The following is an 18,894-nucleotide window of genomic DNA, read 5'->3' as shown; positions in this document are numbered from 1 at the left end:
CATAAGATCAATATATGTTGATTTATTTGGGGCACAGTAAGGTTAGAGGAAAGTGTGAAATACAGTGTTTTGCATAGAATATCTTTGCATTTTTGGTTGAGGCATAACACCCTCAGCTACTTCAAGAATACAGAAGAAAAAACATTTTGAATAAGTGTGAAATAAAATGCACCAGGCCAAGAATATACACTGTGAGCAAGATGGATTTGTCTTTCTCTGTAAAATAAATTCCACATTAAACAATGTTTTTTTAATGGCACACATCTCTAGCTAAAAATGTGACTTTAGAAAAAGATAGTCAGCCTTTTGGTGAGTCACCTTTTCTCATTTTAAGTGGAATTAAGAGCAACCAGAACATATCTCACTAATATCAGCAGGCCTGAGCATAAACACATACAGTAAGCCTAAATAACCCTTATATAAATGTAACCAGTCACACAACATATTAAAAAATAAATGTTTAGGATGAAAATAAAGACACGTATCAAACACAATCGATTAAATATGAAACATAAATACTGAATAATCTTTGAATAATATGAACTGAGATACCCGCAGCAGCACGTTTGGTATATCTGAATACCTCCCCCTGCTGAGTAAACATAGGTACTACCAGCACTACATCAGCAGATGCAGTGCAGCAGTATTTAATGGCAGTGATCAACTACAGATCCATCATTAACAGAAGTGAAAAAAACAATACAGCTACAAATGCAAATGGGTTAGTCCAGTGTACGAAGTGAGTACAAAAATATCTCCACAGCTGCATGGTCATCACATTCTACACGCTTATACATTTATGAGACCTGCGGTCCAAGTAAATATGGGGACATAGGGAAAGAGAACAGTACAAAATATGAGAAAAAATATTACATTTATGTAAATTGCAAATATTTCTCAGCAAAAGCTCCACTTAATCATTGACTATACAGGAAGCAAGTCATCACTTAACAAAAGCAATTTTAAAACTATATGAGGCGATTTGTTTTATGGAAAATACGCCGTTTTGCTTTTTTGATAAAGAGTTGGATGAGAAAATAGAAATTACTTTCATAGTAGTTTGTAGCTACAGCTAGCTAGTGGTTAGCTTAGCATAAATACTAGGGAACTGGAAAACAGCCACCCTTGAAATATCTGCTCGTTTCTCTGAAGCTCACCAATAAAACATAATATCTTGTTGGTTTAATCCGCACACTTTCTGAAATGTAAAGCAGTTTAAGTGCATGACTATTTCTGGGCCGGTAGCAGTGACATTTCTTGAGCTTTATCTTAAAAGTGAACTTTCTTTACTTAACTAAATCACCTCCATGGAAAACTCAGCAAGCTCCCATCTGCTGGGGAAGCATTAGGAACGCCAAGTACAGTAAGTAGACCTTGTGTTGAGAGAAAACAGCAGAGACATGTTATTGCAATATACTTGAAGTATGTGTTTTCACATTGTGTAGGGTGAAGAAAATCCGAAACACAGAAGTGTATCTGAAGTATGCATACAATTCAAAATGAAACTGTTTTAGTAATTAGAGCCTTTTCTGAATAACAAACTTCTGAAATTAAACATTCTCAAACAAAAACACACGTTTGGCGATTCTCTTCCCTCAATATTTTTGGCATATTACGGTCCTACTGTAGCCTACACTGATTACTACAAATTCCAACAAATGGTTTACAATTATGCAACATTTATTACAGCAAAAGCTCTCATGAAAAACTAAAACATAAAAGGTAGAAAAGGAGTCCATTTACAGCAGTTATTTAATGTGGACAAGAGAAAGCGTCTTGTCGTCCAGTGTTCAGCTACCAGAGGCCCAGGAAGGAGCTCTGAGTCCAGCGTTGGCTCTCTGTGTCACAGAGCAGAGGCATGTTTGTGTTTTCCAGCATTCCCAGAGCTCTAATAAATTCGATGTCCTGGCTCTCAGACTGTGACGGATCCCTTGTGGTCATGCTTTTTGTTCCAGAAACTCAGAAACACTTTAGTCTCAGCTGGTGAGAAAATGCGCTTTGGGGGGGACATTTCATTTTTATATCAATCTAAATCCCTGTAACAGAAGGTGGTTTCTTAGATGGGGGTGACGCTGAGGTCTTCAGACAAAGAGAAGCCTGAGTCTCGGTCACGTGTGGGCTTCTCAGCTTTGGTGTGTCTCCTCATGTCCTCGTGTCCGTAGCTGGCGTGGCGCTTCAGCAGTAGCTTGGGCATGCAGGATGAGGAGGAGGAGGGGGGGAGACCCAGCGCCAAGCCCAGGCCCGTCCCTGAGGAGACACTGGGGGCAGAGCTGGTGTTTGAGATGGCTTCTGGGGCTTTGAGCTTCACCAGGGGTAAGCTCTCCGCCTCGTAGCTTTGCTCATCGTAGGCGTAGTTGACGTTGCCACAGGGGAAACTCTGTAACTTAGCCAGATCCATTCCAGCTTTGGTGGTGCCACCAGTTGGGGTCTTATGGGAGGATGTGCTCGGAGTCGCTTGAGCCTGACAAGAAGGGGACGGTGTCGAGGAAGGACTGAGGTCACACGCAGCCTCGTTGCTCTCCAAAGCCTGAGAGTTGGAGGAGGCGGAGCTGGAGAGAGGCATGGACTGAGTGTGAGCTAGTGTTTTCTTCCCACGGAAGTTTTCCAGAACCCAGGATCCATATGTGGGGTTCCACAGGTTCTTGGTCTTGTTCTTCAGCCTCTGGCTCCCTGAGGAAGAGCTGTTTCTGGAGCACGGTCGGTGGTGGGGGGGCTCGGGTTGAAGCCAGTGGCCTCCTGCCGACAGACCGGGGGCTGGAACAGGCTCGGCCCAGGACGGCTCCAGAGCCTCGCGGCAGGACGTCACCTCGTGGTGGACGGGCTGGGTCCTCTGGAGGAGCAGACGGGGTTTGGTGGGCTGCGGGGGAAGAGGGGCGGCACCAAGGCCCAGAGAGGAGAGACCCAGCTGGGGGGAGGGGGACTGGGAGACAGGATGGGACACCAGGAGGGGAGTGAGGCTGGAGGAGGTGTGGTCAGAGGGACGGATTATTGTGCTGCTGTCGTCCTCTGATGTGGGGGAGTACTCCACTGGTAGGGGGGTGTTGATCACATCTGGGTCCTGATAGAGTAGTGAAGGGGAAAGGTTATTAATAAACAAAACAAAATGAAGGAAAAAGGAGTATATATATCTGAAAGAGTATACCTGAGAGCAGTAGTTAATTCTCTCCAGGATGGTGGAGAAGTTGGGCCGGTGCTCGGGGCAGTGCTGCCAACACTGGGTCATCACCCGATAGCTACAGAAAACAAAAAAACGATTTACAAGGTGATTTACAATATATGAAAAAACAAGAGAAATACATAAACTATACAATAAATGATATATAACATGAAAGTGATTATTACAAGCATTAATTATTTAAAACCAAAAACAAGTTAAGTAAAAAACGGATAAATGAAGAAGAGAATAATTTTATTTATAATTTAGGTCAAACTGTATATGTGAACCATCTATTGAAATAAGTACATGTAATACGATCAGAAATGCGATAATCTCCTAACATAAAAGTCCTTACTACTTATACATCACTCTTATACTTAGAGGAACACGATTTGTTCAAATAAATGTATAAATCGAACTACTTGCTTTGGTCAAAAGTTATTCTTGACATACCAACTTTATTTTCCTCCCCTGATTTATTCTGGCCTTATGCTCTTTTTTACTTCTGAGACAAGAAGCAGGGAAAACTTTCAGAAAGTTGAATCAATTCCCTGTCAAAGGTGTTAAAGAATGCAGAATCCATGCCTCCACGCTGGATGTGAACTGCTCTAACTTCACACCCAGGCTCTTTATTGTTTCTCCCTCAGGACTCACACAGGCCCCGGGCAGCTCTTGGGAGGATCCATCCGGCCTCCGCTGGTGACGAACTCCAGCACCTCCTGGTTGGTCCTACAGGGATACGGCATGTACCCCAGAGAGAGGATCTCCCACAGCAGCACTCCAAATGACCTGCAGGGGGAGAGACAGACCAGAAACTCAGCTCACTCTGACTGACTGTGCTTCACATGTCGACCTGCTCTCCTCAGGGGACATCAGCATGTAATCCTGTATTGGTTAGAAGCAATTGTTGTTTCCAAATCTGTTGTATCAGCCTCTAAGGTATTAATGTGGTTTTATTTTTAAAAGATTGGTTTGATTGAATTGATTGATTGAAAAGTTTATTAACAGCTTGTATATTGGGTACAGTACAGTACAGCTCAAAACATACAATTGTTAAGGGGATGCAGACCAGAGAAAGACTTTCGTCTTGTTTACATCAGGGTCCCCCATTTCCAATTCAATGGTGTTTGTTGGCTTTACTCTCAGGGGCTGAGTTCTGAACCACACGCAGTTACTGTCAAAAATGTTTGCAGACAGTAGGATCCAAACATCGTAAAGCACCGCCGGGAACTTTCTGTTTTTAAGATTGGTGGAAAAAATCAGTGTTTCACTTCTCTGTGGTCAAATCTATCCTGAAAATATTCAAACCGCAAAGTTTGAGTTTTATGGATCGCCGCCTCCACATAAAAATTCTGTTTACAAAGTTCAGACTTTATCTGTAAACAAACATTTCTTCCACCCTTTAAAAGTGAAATTTGACATGTTAAATATTTGACTTATTTTGTCAAAAGCAGTTTGAATGTTTCCCCTCACTGCGCTCTCTGTTCAGTTTTGTGTCTTGAATACAGATGCTCCTTTGTCTTGTGAAGATGTTCACACTGAGCATATTGTTGCCGACTTCTTTGTACGTCTGAGTGGTTTTGTTTAGTAGTAAAATGATTTCCATCTTTGCATTTTGTGTTTCGCTGATTGCACAGAGGCTTTTAAATCAGCTGCAATTAGGCGCTGGGATAATTGTCAGAACGTTTTGGCTCCTAGATATGGGTAGAAGGAAACATCTTCAATTAAAATCAGCTTCATCTGGTTTTAGATGTTGGAATTGTGTATTTGGAGTGAAAGCAATTAGCCTGAACACATAATATTCAGCATTTATCAAAGACCTACATTTTCGCCAGTTTAAAGTAACATACATTAAATAACAGGTTGTAAACAAAATAAAAGAGGGGGGAAAACGCCATTAAAAACCGTTTCTCTTTCTTACTTCTTTTGATATTATGTGTTAAGTATCCATACCATGTATCAGTCTTGCAGGTGAAGATTCCCTCCATGAAGGCCTCCGGTGGCATCCATTTAACGGGCAGCATTGCACGACCACCTTTCCTGTAATAGCTGGCTCTGTGATATGATAAAAGCAAAAAAAATCAGATTTAGGAATGTCCATTTATCATCTGTTTAGAAGAGAAGGTATATACAGTACCACAGGGCCATGAACTCTGTAAGTAAATTCTGATTCTGGCCCCGCAGAGGATAATTAGATAGCTTTTCAACCGGTCCTCCATTTGCTACATCAGCCAAGTGCTTCTCAGACTGCTGCCTCCATCATCGTAAGTCATCCTGTGTGCTTTCATGCGGACTGCCATGCAGTGTGTGACGATGCAAATTCAGCTTACGAACCTGTATATGTCTCGTGCCATGCCAAAGTCTCCGATTTTAGCCACTCGGTCTGGTCCAGGGCAGGTGAGCAGGCAATTTCTGGCAGCAATGTCTCTGAAAAACACAGGATCTGTCAGAAAATGCATCTTCATGATGGCACTATTCATTTTTCTACAATAGATTATTGTTTGGTTTCTTGTTAAAAGGGAACCACATTTATTTTAAACGGATTTGTATACAGATGAATATTAATCAATTCTAATGCGGTTTCTTATTTATTTAAAAGCTGCAGCATTTCCTGCTGCAAGAAAATGTTGACTATTAGAGCTTACAGTAAACAAGGTCAGGAAATGTAAAATGTTTGGCTTATTATGCAACAGTCTGTCCAAATGAATAAATATGTAAACATGTCGTAATTTTCTTGATATTGATTTTATAATCAGGTTAAAAAGCAATACATTCCTGGATAAAAAAAAAAGAAGATCTAATGCCATAATGCTTTTTCAAGTGTTTTTGTTGCAGTAGAACGGACATTCTAAAATCTTGAACATTTGTATGTTATGTTGTTTAATCTGATCTCTCAGTGTGGATCTGAACCTGTGAATAAAGTGGTTCTCCTCCAGGTAGCGACAGCCGAAGGCGATGTCTCGAGCCATCTGCAGCAGCTCCCGCATGGTGAGGTAAGAAGTCTGGCCCTGGAAACAGCACAGCTCAGTTTAGCGTACCACACAAACACACACCTCACAAACACACACCTCACACACACACCTCACACACAGACAGTTTAGTTTAGACGTACAGCTCGTGGTCTGTTCTGTCTCAGGAAGCTCTTCATGTCTCCTCCGGTCATCAGCTCCAGCAGGATGAAGCGTGGCAGGATGTTCAGACTGACACCGATGCAGCGCACAATGTTGTCATGGCTGAACTTGCTGCATGGACAAACAGTAAAGACCCCTGGGTTAGCAGGACGGCAATGTGTGTGTTAGATATATAGAATGTGCAGTGTATTTATGTTTGCTCTCTTTATATACTGGAAGGAGAAAGAAAAAGGCAATGTAGATGAGAGAAAGAGAAGACAGGTGCTTCGTGATCCTACAGTAGATTTGAAGACTGTGCTGAACACCTGGAAACATCAGCTGTGATCTCATTGGCTGGGGAAAAGCTGCATATTAAACAACATGTTTAATATAGTAGTTTTGATGTATTTTGCATATTTCTTCAGATTGTATATATACGAAGTCTAAAAGGTGCCTCACTCAAGTTTAATTTTGTAGTAAAATAAACACACCATACTATTGCAGTAGGAATGTGTCCCTCATCCACTTAAAATATATGAAGTTTTATTTCTAATAAATCAAATTCAAGCTTTAACCAGTCTGCGAGGGAACATCGTGGGGGACAGAACTTTTAGCATAGATAAAGTAAAAAAATAGTTAGTAAAAACTCTTTTCTGCAAGCTCAACTATTCCCTCCCATTGCTGATGGCGATTTAAGCAGTGTGATAGTGTAAGAAAGTACTTATCTATATCTCTTAGCTGACAGTCCTCATCGGTGTCTTGTTTTTTTTAAATGGTGATATCTTTTTCACACTTTTGGACCAATGATAAAGCTGATGATGACCACACAGCAAACCCTTAACAAGATGAAGCTACACTTTCTGCTCAATACTCAAGAGTTTCATGCAAGGGATTAACACGATCAAAACACTAGCACACAGATTTAAAAAAAGAGGGAAAAGGATGCTTCTTTAAATCTACATACATAACTCCTCTGTTCAGTTTTTTGCAGACTTTTTAAAACTCGTCCTGACCGAATAGATTCCTCGTGTGCACTCCAAATCCAGATTTAAAAAATGGCTTTATATATTTTTGATGAACTTCTGTACATATGTGATAATAAACTGTGATCTCAGCTCTACTACTTGATTCTAAATAAGGAACTCTTATTTGTTCTTGATCGAGTCTTGTCTTTCTAAACCATCAATAAAGAATCTAATAAAGCAAAAATGCCCCACAGATGTTTGACCACACAGGTCATAAACTATATTCAAGTTATCTGTTTCATAGTGACTTTCCTGAGATGAAAAAGACAGGCAGACAGGGCCTGTGTTCTTCACTATAGCAGAGGTTTAATTTGAAGGGAGTCAGGTTTCCCATCTTGCCTCAGGTGTTATCTCCTGTTACTCAGGAGCCAGCTGCTGTCTGATGATGTGAGCACAGTGCTGCTTCACACATGTCAGGTGTGCTTTATGAAGGGTGCAGTGAGTGAATCAATGTGTGAGGTGCAGGATGGAGGAGCACCTCATAATCAGAGCCTCCATCAGGAAATCCATTTCATCCTGTTCAGAGCAGATTTCTGGGAGAGTCTGTGGAGCAGAAGGAATCGGAGGGAGACGTGTTAGTGAGTGTGCCATGGTCCAGAGGAGAGAAATCATTTCACCAAATCAGCAGACCTTTGTGCAGCTCACTCAGATATTCCTTTTTAACCTTGTGTCGGTTTTAAGCCAAGTGATCAAGGGCATTGACCAACTTTTTTGCATTTATACATTTTTGTCTGCAGTTTTACAATAAGTGATTTAATTTTTGCATAGCACAAACCACCTTTACACACGTTCACATTATATTGGTAAAACATAAACAACCCTTCTCTAAATAAAGACATTACAAAAACCTTGTCTTTTCAATTCATTCATCCGTGTGTGACCTTTGGATCCAAGAGGCAGGAGCCCCCCTGTGGGAGGCTGTTTAGTTGATTATGTATAATGAAAGTAACTCCTGGGGAGGTGCTATCATCTGACATTTAGGTGCAACTTGGTGCTCATGTGTCTTACAGAGTGATCACTGACCTTTATGGCCACCTGCGAGGGGCTGTTATCGCCACTAATCCCCAGGACTTGTCCTTCGTAGACTTCCCCAAATGCACCGTGGCCGAGAGCCCTGAAAAAACCCCACAAGTGACACATGAGTACAGTGTTTTTCCTGACATTTCAATATGGTGTGTAATTTAGCTTTACCTGAGAAGTGTTATGTTCTTGCGCGGTACTTCCTTTAGTTCATTGAGCGAGGCGGCCTTTCCTGCAAAGCAGTAGTTTGGGTTGTAGTCCGTCATGATGGTGGAGGAGCGGATCTTGCTCAGCTTGTACTCTGGACTCTGCAGACGCCCCCTCACTGCGTGCAGGTAGTTCTTCCTGCGGTACCACACTGAAGACAAAGACAAGACAACCAGCTACTTTTACTTTAAAGTCTGAGAAGGTTTTATTTAAATCACTCACTGGACCCCACACTTGCATGTAAGTTGTAGAAGCAACTTATCTGATCTGCTAACTGTAGGAGCAGTAACACAAGGAAGGGTCAAGCCGCATCTCATGATGCTTATGGATGTAAAAACAGCATTCTTAGGGACTGTTTGGGAGAAAAAAAGTTGGTTCACAGACAGCTTTGAGAATTGATTTGCCCTTTTAAGAAGTGGAACCCTTCCACACACAAACACAATGTTTTGTGGGTTCGTGTGGGATGTCCTCTCCTTGGTTACTGCTCCTACTCTGTCTGTGCCAGTGAGTTTGGACTCACCCGCCGTGGAGGCAGACCACGTCCCCGATGCAGGTTGGTAGTCTGCCAGGGAGGGGGTGTTGCGTGCAGGTAAGAGGAGCCGTCGAGCCATCGCCCGGTGCAGATGCTAGGGACTCGGGATGGGGGGGGTTGGGAAGATTGGGAGGGGTGGTTTGAGGAGGAAAATGAGGAGTAGGAGTAGGAGGAGGAGGGGAAGGAGGAGCAGATGGGGCGCCCAGGGAACAGACTACCTCCCTGCATGGGGGAGAGCTCAGGTGAGAGACACTGTTAACCTGAAGGGCGTGTGTACTGTGGATGTGCTGTTCTGCAACGCAAAGCAAGCTGAATGCAAATGCACAATGTCATTTTTTTTTTTTTAGTATTTAATTTATTCACTTGCAAATTCACACATTTACACTCAGTGCAGTTAGTGAGAAAGTCAGTTTTCATTAAAAAAAAAGAAATCAGCTAAGTTTACAATTTGGTAATTATAAGAGTAGGATGTTATGCAGTAAACAGCTCTTTGTTCATGAATATGAACAAGATAACCATCCTTTTTGCAATTAATATGTCTGATATATTGATTACACAGTGTAAATCCATGTGTGACTGGAACATCTGTTGTACTTTTGTTTGACTTACTAACACCTCACTTGTTTTCTGTCCATTCCTCTTCAATACTAGTCCTTGATCTGAAAATACCATGTATCTCATGACTGATATTAGCCATCCTCGCTGGTCCTCACCCTACTTACACTTCAAATGTTTCCATTCCCTATTTCTCTAAAATAATTGCCATGTAAAAATGTATCTCCTAAAAGTTGTTTTGAATAACAATCTCATCACATATTCCCAACATTCAATATTTCTCGTATCCTACCATTGTTTAGGACCAAAAGGGTTTTTCCTCTGCAGTTGATACATTTCTATTAGCATCTTCTCCAAAAACAAATCCTATTATAGTCTGCCACTAGAATGTACTATTATAAAGTAATGTGGCGCAAACCTACAAAAATCTCCACAACACAAATGTCTTGGATAGTAAATACACTGTGATCAAACATGATGTTGAAATACCCTTTTCTATATAGTAAAGGAACAGCTTTAGTGTCCAAAATAAAACATGGTTCCTCTGGGAAGGATGACTGTGAGGTCAGTACATGTCCTGTCTTTGTAACATGCAGATTCATTTTCCTCTCCTGTGTTCAAAAAAGTGTTGCTCCAACAATGGTGTCAGATATCAATTCACCAGATCAATTCTCACTTGAATCATTAGGAATCTTCCCTGAAGGTCAATAAATATCAAACATTTGTATTGACCCAGAGTCATCAAGATGTTTCCTTTTGCTGTAAATCTGACATGAACTTGCTCTGGTCATGCAAAACCCTCCATGTTGCTCCTTTAATCCATCAGATTAATTGCATATTCATCATTCTCCCTACAGGACTTTTTAATATAACATCTCAGTCAAAACACCAAGCCTCTCGCTGTGCCTGGTTGTCTCATCAGACAGCGAAAAAGCCCCGAGAGCTGGAAGTGTGATTGATATTTTACAGGAAGCTAGCACTGTGCAGATTTCTCTGGAGGCTCTTTGACCAAGTTTATATCCACCAAAACCGAGTGTGGGAACGAAAGAGTGAGTCTTCTACGGCTGAGCTTCACTTAATATTCAGAACTTTCACTAAGGTTAGCGAGAGGACGAGGGTGAGAGAATGTGCTGTACGAAAACATCGGAACTACTGTAGGATTAATGGTTGGACCCAAATGTCAGGCTTCCCTTCCTAATTATCTGCAGCTGATGGATGTCGAAATGGTGACAAATGTGCAAAAAACAAGTTTTATGAGCTCTATTATCCCTCACCGTCCTATATTATAGCACATGACTGCATAATCGTATTGTTACAATGTCATATGAACTGTATATAAAGTGTCTGCGGTTAATAAAGCTAGATTTACAGATTGTCTGACTGTCCACTCGTTTAAGATTACAGAAATCAAACAAATTGTGCCTGCTCTTCTTTTAAAAAAAAATATCTTCCTGGCAGTGCTTTGTGTAAAAACAATGTTACTGTACCACAGCTCAAGTCTTATTATACTACTATATCCTAGTGTCATACAGTCAATGCCCATGGGTTAAGATAAACTGTGTTCTTCTCAAAATGACTAAAAGGCTTATCTTTATCACAGCTGTCTACATCCCCATATTGTTATGTAATTATGATTGTTTCTTAAGCAACTGAATCATACAGGCTGACATTTACTGCTGTCTAATCTCACTCATCATAACACATCTCCAGCTGAGAGAAGCCTCCTGGGTAAATGTCAAACTATTCTACGTTTTTTTTAAATATATTTAAGTGACACGGTGAGATGCTTACTGCTGTTTTGTGCTGCTATAAAAGCAATCATACTGTAGGCAATAAACACCAAATATCATATCATATCCATTATGTCACTTCCCATCTGCCGTATTATCTTGTTTCACACTCTTTGGCACAAAACAAATGGTACAGGAAGCAGAAATAGAGTCATCTGAAATAAGTGCTTGTAATAAAAGTGTCCATATGTGCTCAGCAACACGTCATTCAGAGCCCTATCTATCCCACAGCCCATTTAACCATCCGGCGCAGAGCCAGAAAAGGGCATTTACACCAACACTTCAAAAAGCTGTCCCTGTTTTTGTTGTCAGCAACATCTGGTAGCATCTGTACGCTCAGATGCGCTCACTCACAGCCGGTGGAAGGTGGAGGGCACAGACTGCACACAGAACTGGGAGAGTCTCTTACTGAGGATGACTCCGGTGCAGATCAGTGCGATGCCGCTCGTGATGGTGGAGACCACGACCGCCAGGATCAAAGATGTTGACATGTGGCCCTGCAGAGGCGTTCCCAGAGGAGCTGCTGGGAGAGGGGGCTCGATTAGTGAAGTTCAAAACAACTTTTAGATGTTTTATGTGTTTATGGGATATTGTTAGACATTAAAGGTCCCCTATCATGCAAAATGCACTTTTTGATGTCTTTTATACATAAATATGTGTGTAAGGGAACTCACACAAAGTGTCAGAAAATACAACCTTCTCACTTTTCCTCCGTACCCAAATCTCTTAAAACAGGGGTATAAGGGAGCTGATCCAGATTTGGTGCCGATATGACGTAATATCCGAAATGTTGGCTGGCTTTAGACCGACGGCCCTATCAGAAACGTCGCTATCAGAAACAATGCGCGACGTGTTTTGGAAGTAATATGGTCTTTGTTTACATTAGCAAGCATCGCTAACACTCAGAGCTAACACTGTACTGGAGAGAGAATGTGTAAAAAAGCGGGATATAAAAAGGTACTCACCTTGGGGTAAACACGCAAGAGAAAAAGCATTTGAGCTCCATACTGTTTCAGAAATAATCCTTGATGTGGTTTGGTACATAATATGGTGTTTAACCACGGCAGCATTTGGCTGAGTATCTGGGTAGAATTCTCCTGCATGAGCATGCATAAGCTCCCCCTCCTTTTTCTTTTATTTTCCCACTTTTTTTTTGTTGCAAAGCTACGGACCCAGAATCAGCGTTTCTCTAACAGGGCTGAAATAGAGCGGTATGAGGCATGGCTAGAATGGGTGATCTGTTTGGGATTTTGAGCAAAACACTTCATAGACATGTTTTTTATATATCTGAGACCTATAATATATGCCTACAAATAGTATAATAGGAGACCTTTAAAACAAGCTTTTAATGACTTATGGCCAAAATCCAAGAGAAAAAAGCATTTTATGGTTGGTAATTATATACCTAAGGTGCCGACACATGTGACGTTGTCGTTGGCCAGGACTTCGTCGTCGTCGTCGCAGAGACAGAGGATGAGATGAGTGTCTTCGTCGCGTTTGCAGCTCTGCGTTTGACAGTGGCTGCAGTTCAGCTGCACCTTGATCTCACACTCGCCGTGACTCTCCATGGCTACAGGGAACAATGTACACACACATAAACCCATGAATGCCAGGAAACAGAAACCGCATGCACAAGCAATTTGTTAGAGACGGAGATCATTGAGTTTGCAGGACAGCCCAATAAGGTCAGGTGATATTGTATATGTTGCTTTTTGTCAACAAATCGCATGAGTTGAAGTATTGTTTGTGCAGCCAAAGCCAGATGGTTTCCCCTTCGTGCCATCAAGCTTAATTGTTGTCGAACAAATATACAAAACACATGAATGATCCACACAGTTGCATTCTTGTTTATGTTCCTTCATTACAACTTGTTGTGCATTTATGTCTGTATGTGTAAAGCCTAGTATGTGCTTGTATTAAAATGTGTCTCAAAACTCTAATCTGTGACTTAAACATGGCTCCATTGTATCTTGATATAAACTATGAATATAGGGAGAATATGTGTGTCATATTTAACGTCATGCTTCACTTTGAGGCAAGATGTTACAGGACAAATTCAATAATAAGCATTTAAGTGAATCCCTTTGTTTGTATCTCGCTTTGGATGTGTTTCATGTCTGAAAACTGCGGGGGCAGACGCTGCGTTTGAGAGCGACGGCTGGCAGAAAACCAACAGCAACAACAGCGTCTTTCACATGAGAAGCCGTCTGCTGGGGCCGAGGGCAACGAGCTACATGAGGCTGTGAATTAGTCAACTGCCTTCCTCTTCCTGCCGCTAAATAATGAGAATCAGATGGTAGCCTCACAAAAAAACTCCACTACATATATCCATGTGCATATGTGTAGGCTTACATGTTCAGACAGATAGTTGGAAACAAACAAGAACATGTAAACACACACACAATGTATTGATTTCAGATGCTTTCCCAATCTCGTTTGACTAAACATTTGATTTAATACACACCTACTAGCTTTTTACTCAATCTGTTTCTTATTTCCATTCTAACTGCATCTCATGGGCTTTATCAGTCGAAACATGTGCTCCTTTTGCACTATTTCACTCTGCAATACAGTTTATTCCTTGCTTTTCTCATCCTCGCTTGACCTAAGAAAATGTACTAGTTTCCTTGAGGGCTTTTAACATTTTTATTTTTCACTGTCAAGTTCTCTTTTCTTTTCCCCTTGTTGTATTCCATGTATTTTATCAGAGTTTGAACAATAAAATACAACTTACTAGCTTTTACTTGAGCTTTTAACTTCATCTCATGGTCTTCATTCGTGGATGGAGTTGCTGTCTATTCCATTCTGCCATTAAATTAGTTTCTACTCTGATCTAGTCTACCTTACTGAATTTAACTGTATTCTGATGTGGTTTGACAAAAACACGTCTTAATTGAAGGTTCACTTAAAGGTGGGGTAGGTAATTTCGGAGAAACCAGCTTGAGTGCGTAGAATTAGAAAATACACAACCGGAGAAAATCTGCCACTTCCTTATAGAGCCCCTCCTCCAACACACACGAACGCGCACATGACCAATGAGGGCATGAGATAAGTTTGTGCACAGATGGAAGGCTGACAGGCAGGTAGGCCATCCAGTTATTTTAGCCGGGCCGGCTAAAATGATTGGTCGTACTTTTTACAGTACTACGGCTTCCACAGATGACATTTTTTTATGGATTTTTTGTCAAAGCACTTAAGATATTCATTGCTATCGGGATGTTAAGAGCATTCCATGGAATATAACAAAAAGTGTATCTCGAGCCGGTTTCTCAAACTTACCTACCCCACCTTTAATAGCTTCTCTCCCCATTATCAGTATTATAAACATCATCGCCGTGTAACATTTCACATGTCAGTCTCACCTGCCAGAGGCTGGAGGAAAATCTCTCCCATCGGATGAATGAAGGAGATCCCATTCTGACCGTCAGCTGTGATCTCATCCGTCAGCGCAGCGTCCCCCCCTGCCACAAAATGTGTGTTGTGAACTCATTGGTTAGTATTAAAAGAAAACGTCATAACATTAAATGATGACACGTCATGCACATCAGCTTGACTCCACTGTTTACAAAATAACACTGCATGGCACACATTATTCTCAATGACAAAAATCTGAAAGACTGGGAGATTTGACTGGTGGATGATAATATTAAGCTCCTCCACCCTGCTGTTTCTAACAATCTGACAAAGCAAAGAAATAAACAAACTCAAAATGTATAATTATTATGTCTGACTTGATTGCAACTAACTAACAAACTGTCTAATCCCAAAGCATGGAAGTTTGTGACATTACTCACAACATTGCAAGATTGTACATAAATGTGACAGTGACATTATGCTAAACCTTGGTTCATTTGAAAATGAGGGGGGGATCCTCGAGTCATTTGTGTTCGGAAACAGTCAAAAGACTCTAGAGAGGAATTAATGATGCTTTAGATATCAGATTTCCTTCAAGGAGACACAGTTATGCCACACAAATGACACATTTTCTCCTCAAAAGGAGTTTAATAGCTTGTCTTTAAAGAAAGGAAGTGATCTTAAATTAAAAACTGATTTCTATTTGAGGACTGATTACCTCTGTAACCTCCTCCCCCTCCTCCAGCTGTGCAGGCCCCCCCTCCACCTCCAAACCCCCCGTAGGTGGACCAGCTGAGCTTGGACGTGGCGATGGGACACGAGGACCCCCCCTCAGCTCCCTCCACCAGAGACTTCCCCGCCCTCAGGTGATGACCGGGACTGTCTCTCCAGCCGCCACCTCCACCTTCAGGGACACAAGAGCAACAAAAGAACAAAATGAAATAGTACTTTATCAACGTATTTATGTAATAGTATGAAACATAATATGCATGAAGTTTTCCCCTTAAAACTATAAACACTTCACAAGGTGAGGACAGCAAAGAAATGATAACAAATACCACACACTTCATGGTAATTACATCTGCTTCTTATGTAATGTCTATGATAGTTAATAATCGTGAAAACAGTCCACAGGTTATCCACCAGGTTATCCACCAGCTGATCAAGCCCAGTAATCTTTGCCGACGGCAGCAAATCACATGTCCAGCGGAGCTCTAACGCCTTATCGAATTGTGCAATGCAAGGCATGATAATGTGTGATGGCCGGTTTCAACATTGCCAGACACAGTTCACACACACACACGCACCAACATATCCACACACACCTCCTCTACTTAGAGCAGCATATTTCCCCTGACACTCAGATGTTTATCTAAGCAAACCCACAGAGGTTTCAATAAGCTAGAGCGCCGAGAGATGGTCTGTGTTGAGACTGTGTCCGTCAGAGGGGATTTAGTGAGAACGTTCCAGCAGGCATTTCCAGGAGCAAATAGAGACCATATATGTCTGGCTTCAACCTGCGAGGAAACTAAAAATACGATCCAGAAAGATCCCATTATCCACAGGCCAACCAACATGTGCTCCTTCAGTGTGTGTGTGTGTGTGTGTGTGTGTGTGTGTGTGTGTGTGTGTGTGTGTGTGTGTGTGTGTGTGTGTGTGTGTGTGTGTGTGTGTGTGTGTGTGTGTGTGTGTGTGTGTACAGAACAAACAACCCTCTCTTGGCCTTGGACCAACTTGTCTCCACGGGCAGGTACCTTTTAGATAAACAAACTTGTTGTCATCCGACGCTCATACTGTAGCATTCCAGCACTTGATCAAGAGCACATTTTTAACTGTGATACTTAACCTATCTGTGCTAAGCCAAACTTAAGTTTAATATTTCATAAATCATTTTTACTGCGTGTACTGTGTAACATATTATCCTCGTTTTGTGTTTTCTCTATATCATATGACAGTATGACCATGTGAGAGTAATAAGTTGAACGAGGCTCGATGGACAAGATGTTTTCCATCTTCTACTGACCGAGTTTGATTGACAGATGGTTCTCCCAATCACCGGCCAGGTACGTTTTGTGCCTGCCCATTTCCAAACAGTTCACCAACAGTTTGATTTGAAGGTTTTATAAAATGTCTGTGTAAGAAACTCTTCTACAGCTTTTTTATAAAACACTGTTGCTCTCACCTCATCCCCCGTTCCAGTTACAAAGGGCTTTTGGGGTCAAATTTGTCATTACCTGTAATACCTTAAAAGCATATTCCATTCCATAAAGCTCAATAAAAAAGAACCTGTAGTGTCTAAATTGTCTATGGTTCATATTATCACAAAAACCCACATGAACCGCAACATTCTTGGCTCGACTCGGCTGGTCCTAACGTTGCACGCTCACAATCTCTATGCCATATTTTCCTGTCATCTCTAATGCCCCAAAATACTTTCTAAAAATCAGAGAATTACCAAAATCTTGCTCGGGTTTGTACAAATAACTTCCAGGCCTCACTGTTTTCATTAAAAAATAAACAACAAGAATATCAGATTTTGATTTAATATTGTTAGCATAACAAACAAAGAACGAATATTTCCAAACCAAGGCAAATTCAATCAGGGAATGTCTGCATATAAATTCAGGTACATTTAATTTTCTTAGGTTTAGTCAGCCCTTTAAACAAACATGCCTCCACAGTGGTGTAAGAATGTCTTGTTTTATATTACCTGCGGCACCAGTTTTACCGTTGGCACTGGGAGCGATGGTGCTGTTCTCATACTGCTCCAGCGGGATATGGTCCAGACTGGACTCTGGGTCCTCCATGTAGGCATTCCCTCCCCCGCCAGCTGCAATCAGCAACGGGACCAGCTCCCCCCCCTCCATCTTACAAATCAAATCAAATCAAAATTCATTATAGCCCGAAATCACAAAAAATACGTCAAACGGCTGTACAAAGCAAACAAAAGCAAAGACAAAAACAAAATACAAACGTCATAGCATAACAATTATAAAAACATTACACAACATATACCTCAACATTAGTATTGCCATGGGATAAAAGCATGTGACTGAAGTGATGGTAATGATTCGCCGAAACTAGGTGATGGAAATTAGTTTACAAGGAAGACAGATGCGAAGAGTTTTGAGTTTGCTTTTAAAGGAGTCTACGGAAATAGCTTTGCGGATCTGAAATGGTAGACGATTCCAAAGGAAAGGTGCTCGGAATGAAACGGATCTGCCACCTACGGATGATTTTGCATTATGTGATCGTGGGAGCCTGGTAGATATATTCACGGGGTAATTAATGATGACAGATACAGAGGTGCTAGTCCATGTAAGATTTGAAAGGTTAATAGTAAAATCTTGAAGTCAGGGAGTGAATCGGGAGCCAATGCAATGAAATGAGAACAGGGGTGATATGATCAAATGTTCTGGTTCTGGTTAATATTCTGGCAGCTGTGTTTTGAACCATTTGTAGTTTGGCGGTGGTTGATTTTGGTAGCCTGGGAAAAAAGTGAATTGCAGTAGTCCAACCGAGATTAAACAAAAGCATGGACCAAAGTTTCAGCATCGGCTAGGGAAAGCATCGGACAAGACGACAACACATTTAAACTCAGTCGTTTCAGGCATTTTCAAGTATGAACATGCTGGGCAGTGAGCATGAGCACATTTGCATCTCAACATTGCAGACAAAAGGGAGTTTTGACAAAGCATCAGTCTCAGCAGTAAAAGCAACATGACCCAGAAACTCCTAATGCATTACAGATGACATTTCATAACAAAAGAGACGTGTTGACGTTTTTACAGAAGTAGTTTTTCTTGTGCAATATTGATAAAACTGCCCTCCGACGTGTCCAATCTATACTTAAACCCGTGGATTAGAATGATAAATGGTTTCAATATGCCTGCAGACATTTTTGATCATCACTATGTACACCTAATCCACACGATATATATGAAGAAAACCCACAGAAACGATAAGCAGAATTTAAACCCTCACCTTAAAGATGAAGGTGGCCCCTCCTCCTCCCCCTCCTCCTCCAGCCCACTCCCCTCCAGCCTCTCCGCCGACGTTGTCTTCAATCACTGAAGACTCTCCCAGGCAGATCCTCTGAGTGTGGGGATTTCTCTACACAGCAGGAGAGAGGGAGATTTGAGTT

The 18,894-nt window shown here is 41.4% G+C and overlaps 1 protein-coding gene across 1 annotated transcript in view; it reads right to left on the bottom strand.

The window, feature by feature from the left end:
- Positions 1-6: 6 nt before the first annotated feature.
- The window catches only part of ltk (leukocyte receptor tyrosine kinase), a 52,945-nt gene continuing 34,057 nt past the window's right edge, over positions 7-18,894 (bottom strand). Inside the window, exons 14-29 of the mRNA XM_034146098.1 lie at positions 18,735-18,863; positions 17,461-17,617; positions 15,469-15,654; positions 14,759-14,857; positions 12,802-12,966; positions 11,806-11,916; positions 8,484-8,670; positions 8,316-8,406; positions 7,771-7,835; positions 6,270-6,399; positions 6,068-6,165; positions 5,492-5,584; positions 5,111-5,212; positions 3,812-3,946; positions 3,143-3,233; positions 7-3,058 (exon numbers count right to left, since the gene is read on the bottom strand). Coding sequence (XP_034001989.1) covers positions 2,057-3,058; positions 3,143-3,233; positions 3,812-3,946; positions 5,111-5,212; positions 5,492-5,584; positions 6,068-6,165; positions 6,270-6,399; positions 7,771-7,835; positions 8,316-8,406; positions 8,484-8,670; positions 11,806-11,916; positions 12,802-12,966; positions 14,759-14,857; positions 15,469-15,654; positions 17,461-17,617; positions 18,735-18,863 — 2,841 coding nt within the window. The 3' untranslated portion in view covers positions 7-2,056. The remainder of the gene's footprint in view (positions 3,059-3,142; positions 3,234-3,811; positions 3,947-5,110; positions 5,213-5,491; positions 5,585-6,067; positions 6,166-6,269; positions 6,400-7,770; positions 7,836-8,315; positions 8,407-8,483; positions 8,671-11,805; positions 11,917-12,801; positions 12,967-14,758; positions 14,858-15,468; positions 15,655-17,460; positions 17,618-18,734; positions 18,864-18,894) is intronic.

This window comes from Trematomus bernacchii, unplaced genomic scaffold, assembly GCF_902827165.1.
Source record: "Trematomus bernacchii unplaced genomic scaffold, fTreBer1.1, whole genome shotgun sequence".
Taxonomy (NCBI): domain Eukaryota; kingdom Metazoa; phylum Chordata; class Actinopteri; order Perciformes; family Nototheniidae; genus Trematomus; species Trematomus bernacchii.
Note: the sequence above shows the minus strand (reverse complement) of the source record. Positions and strands in the feature narration are given on the sequence as shown.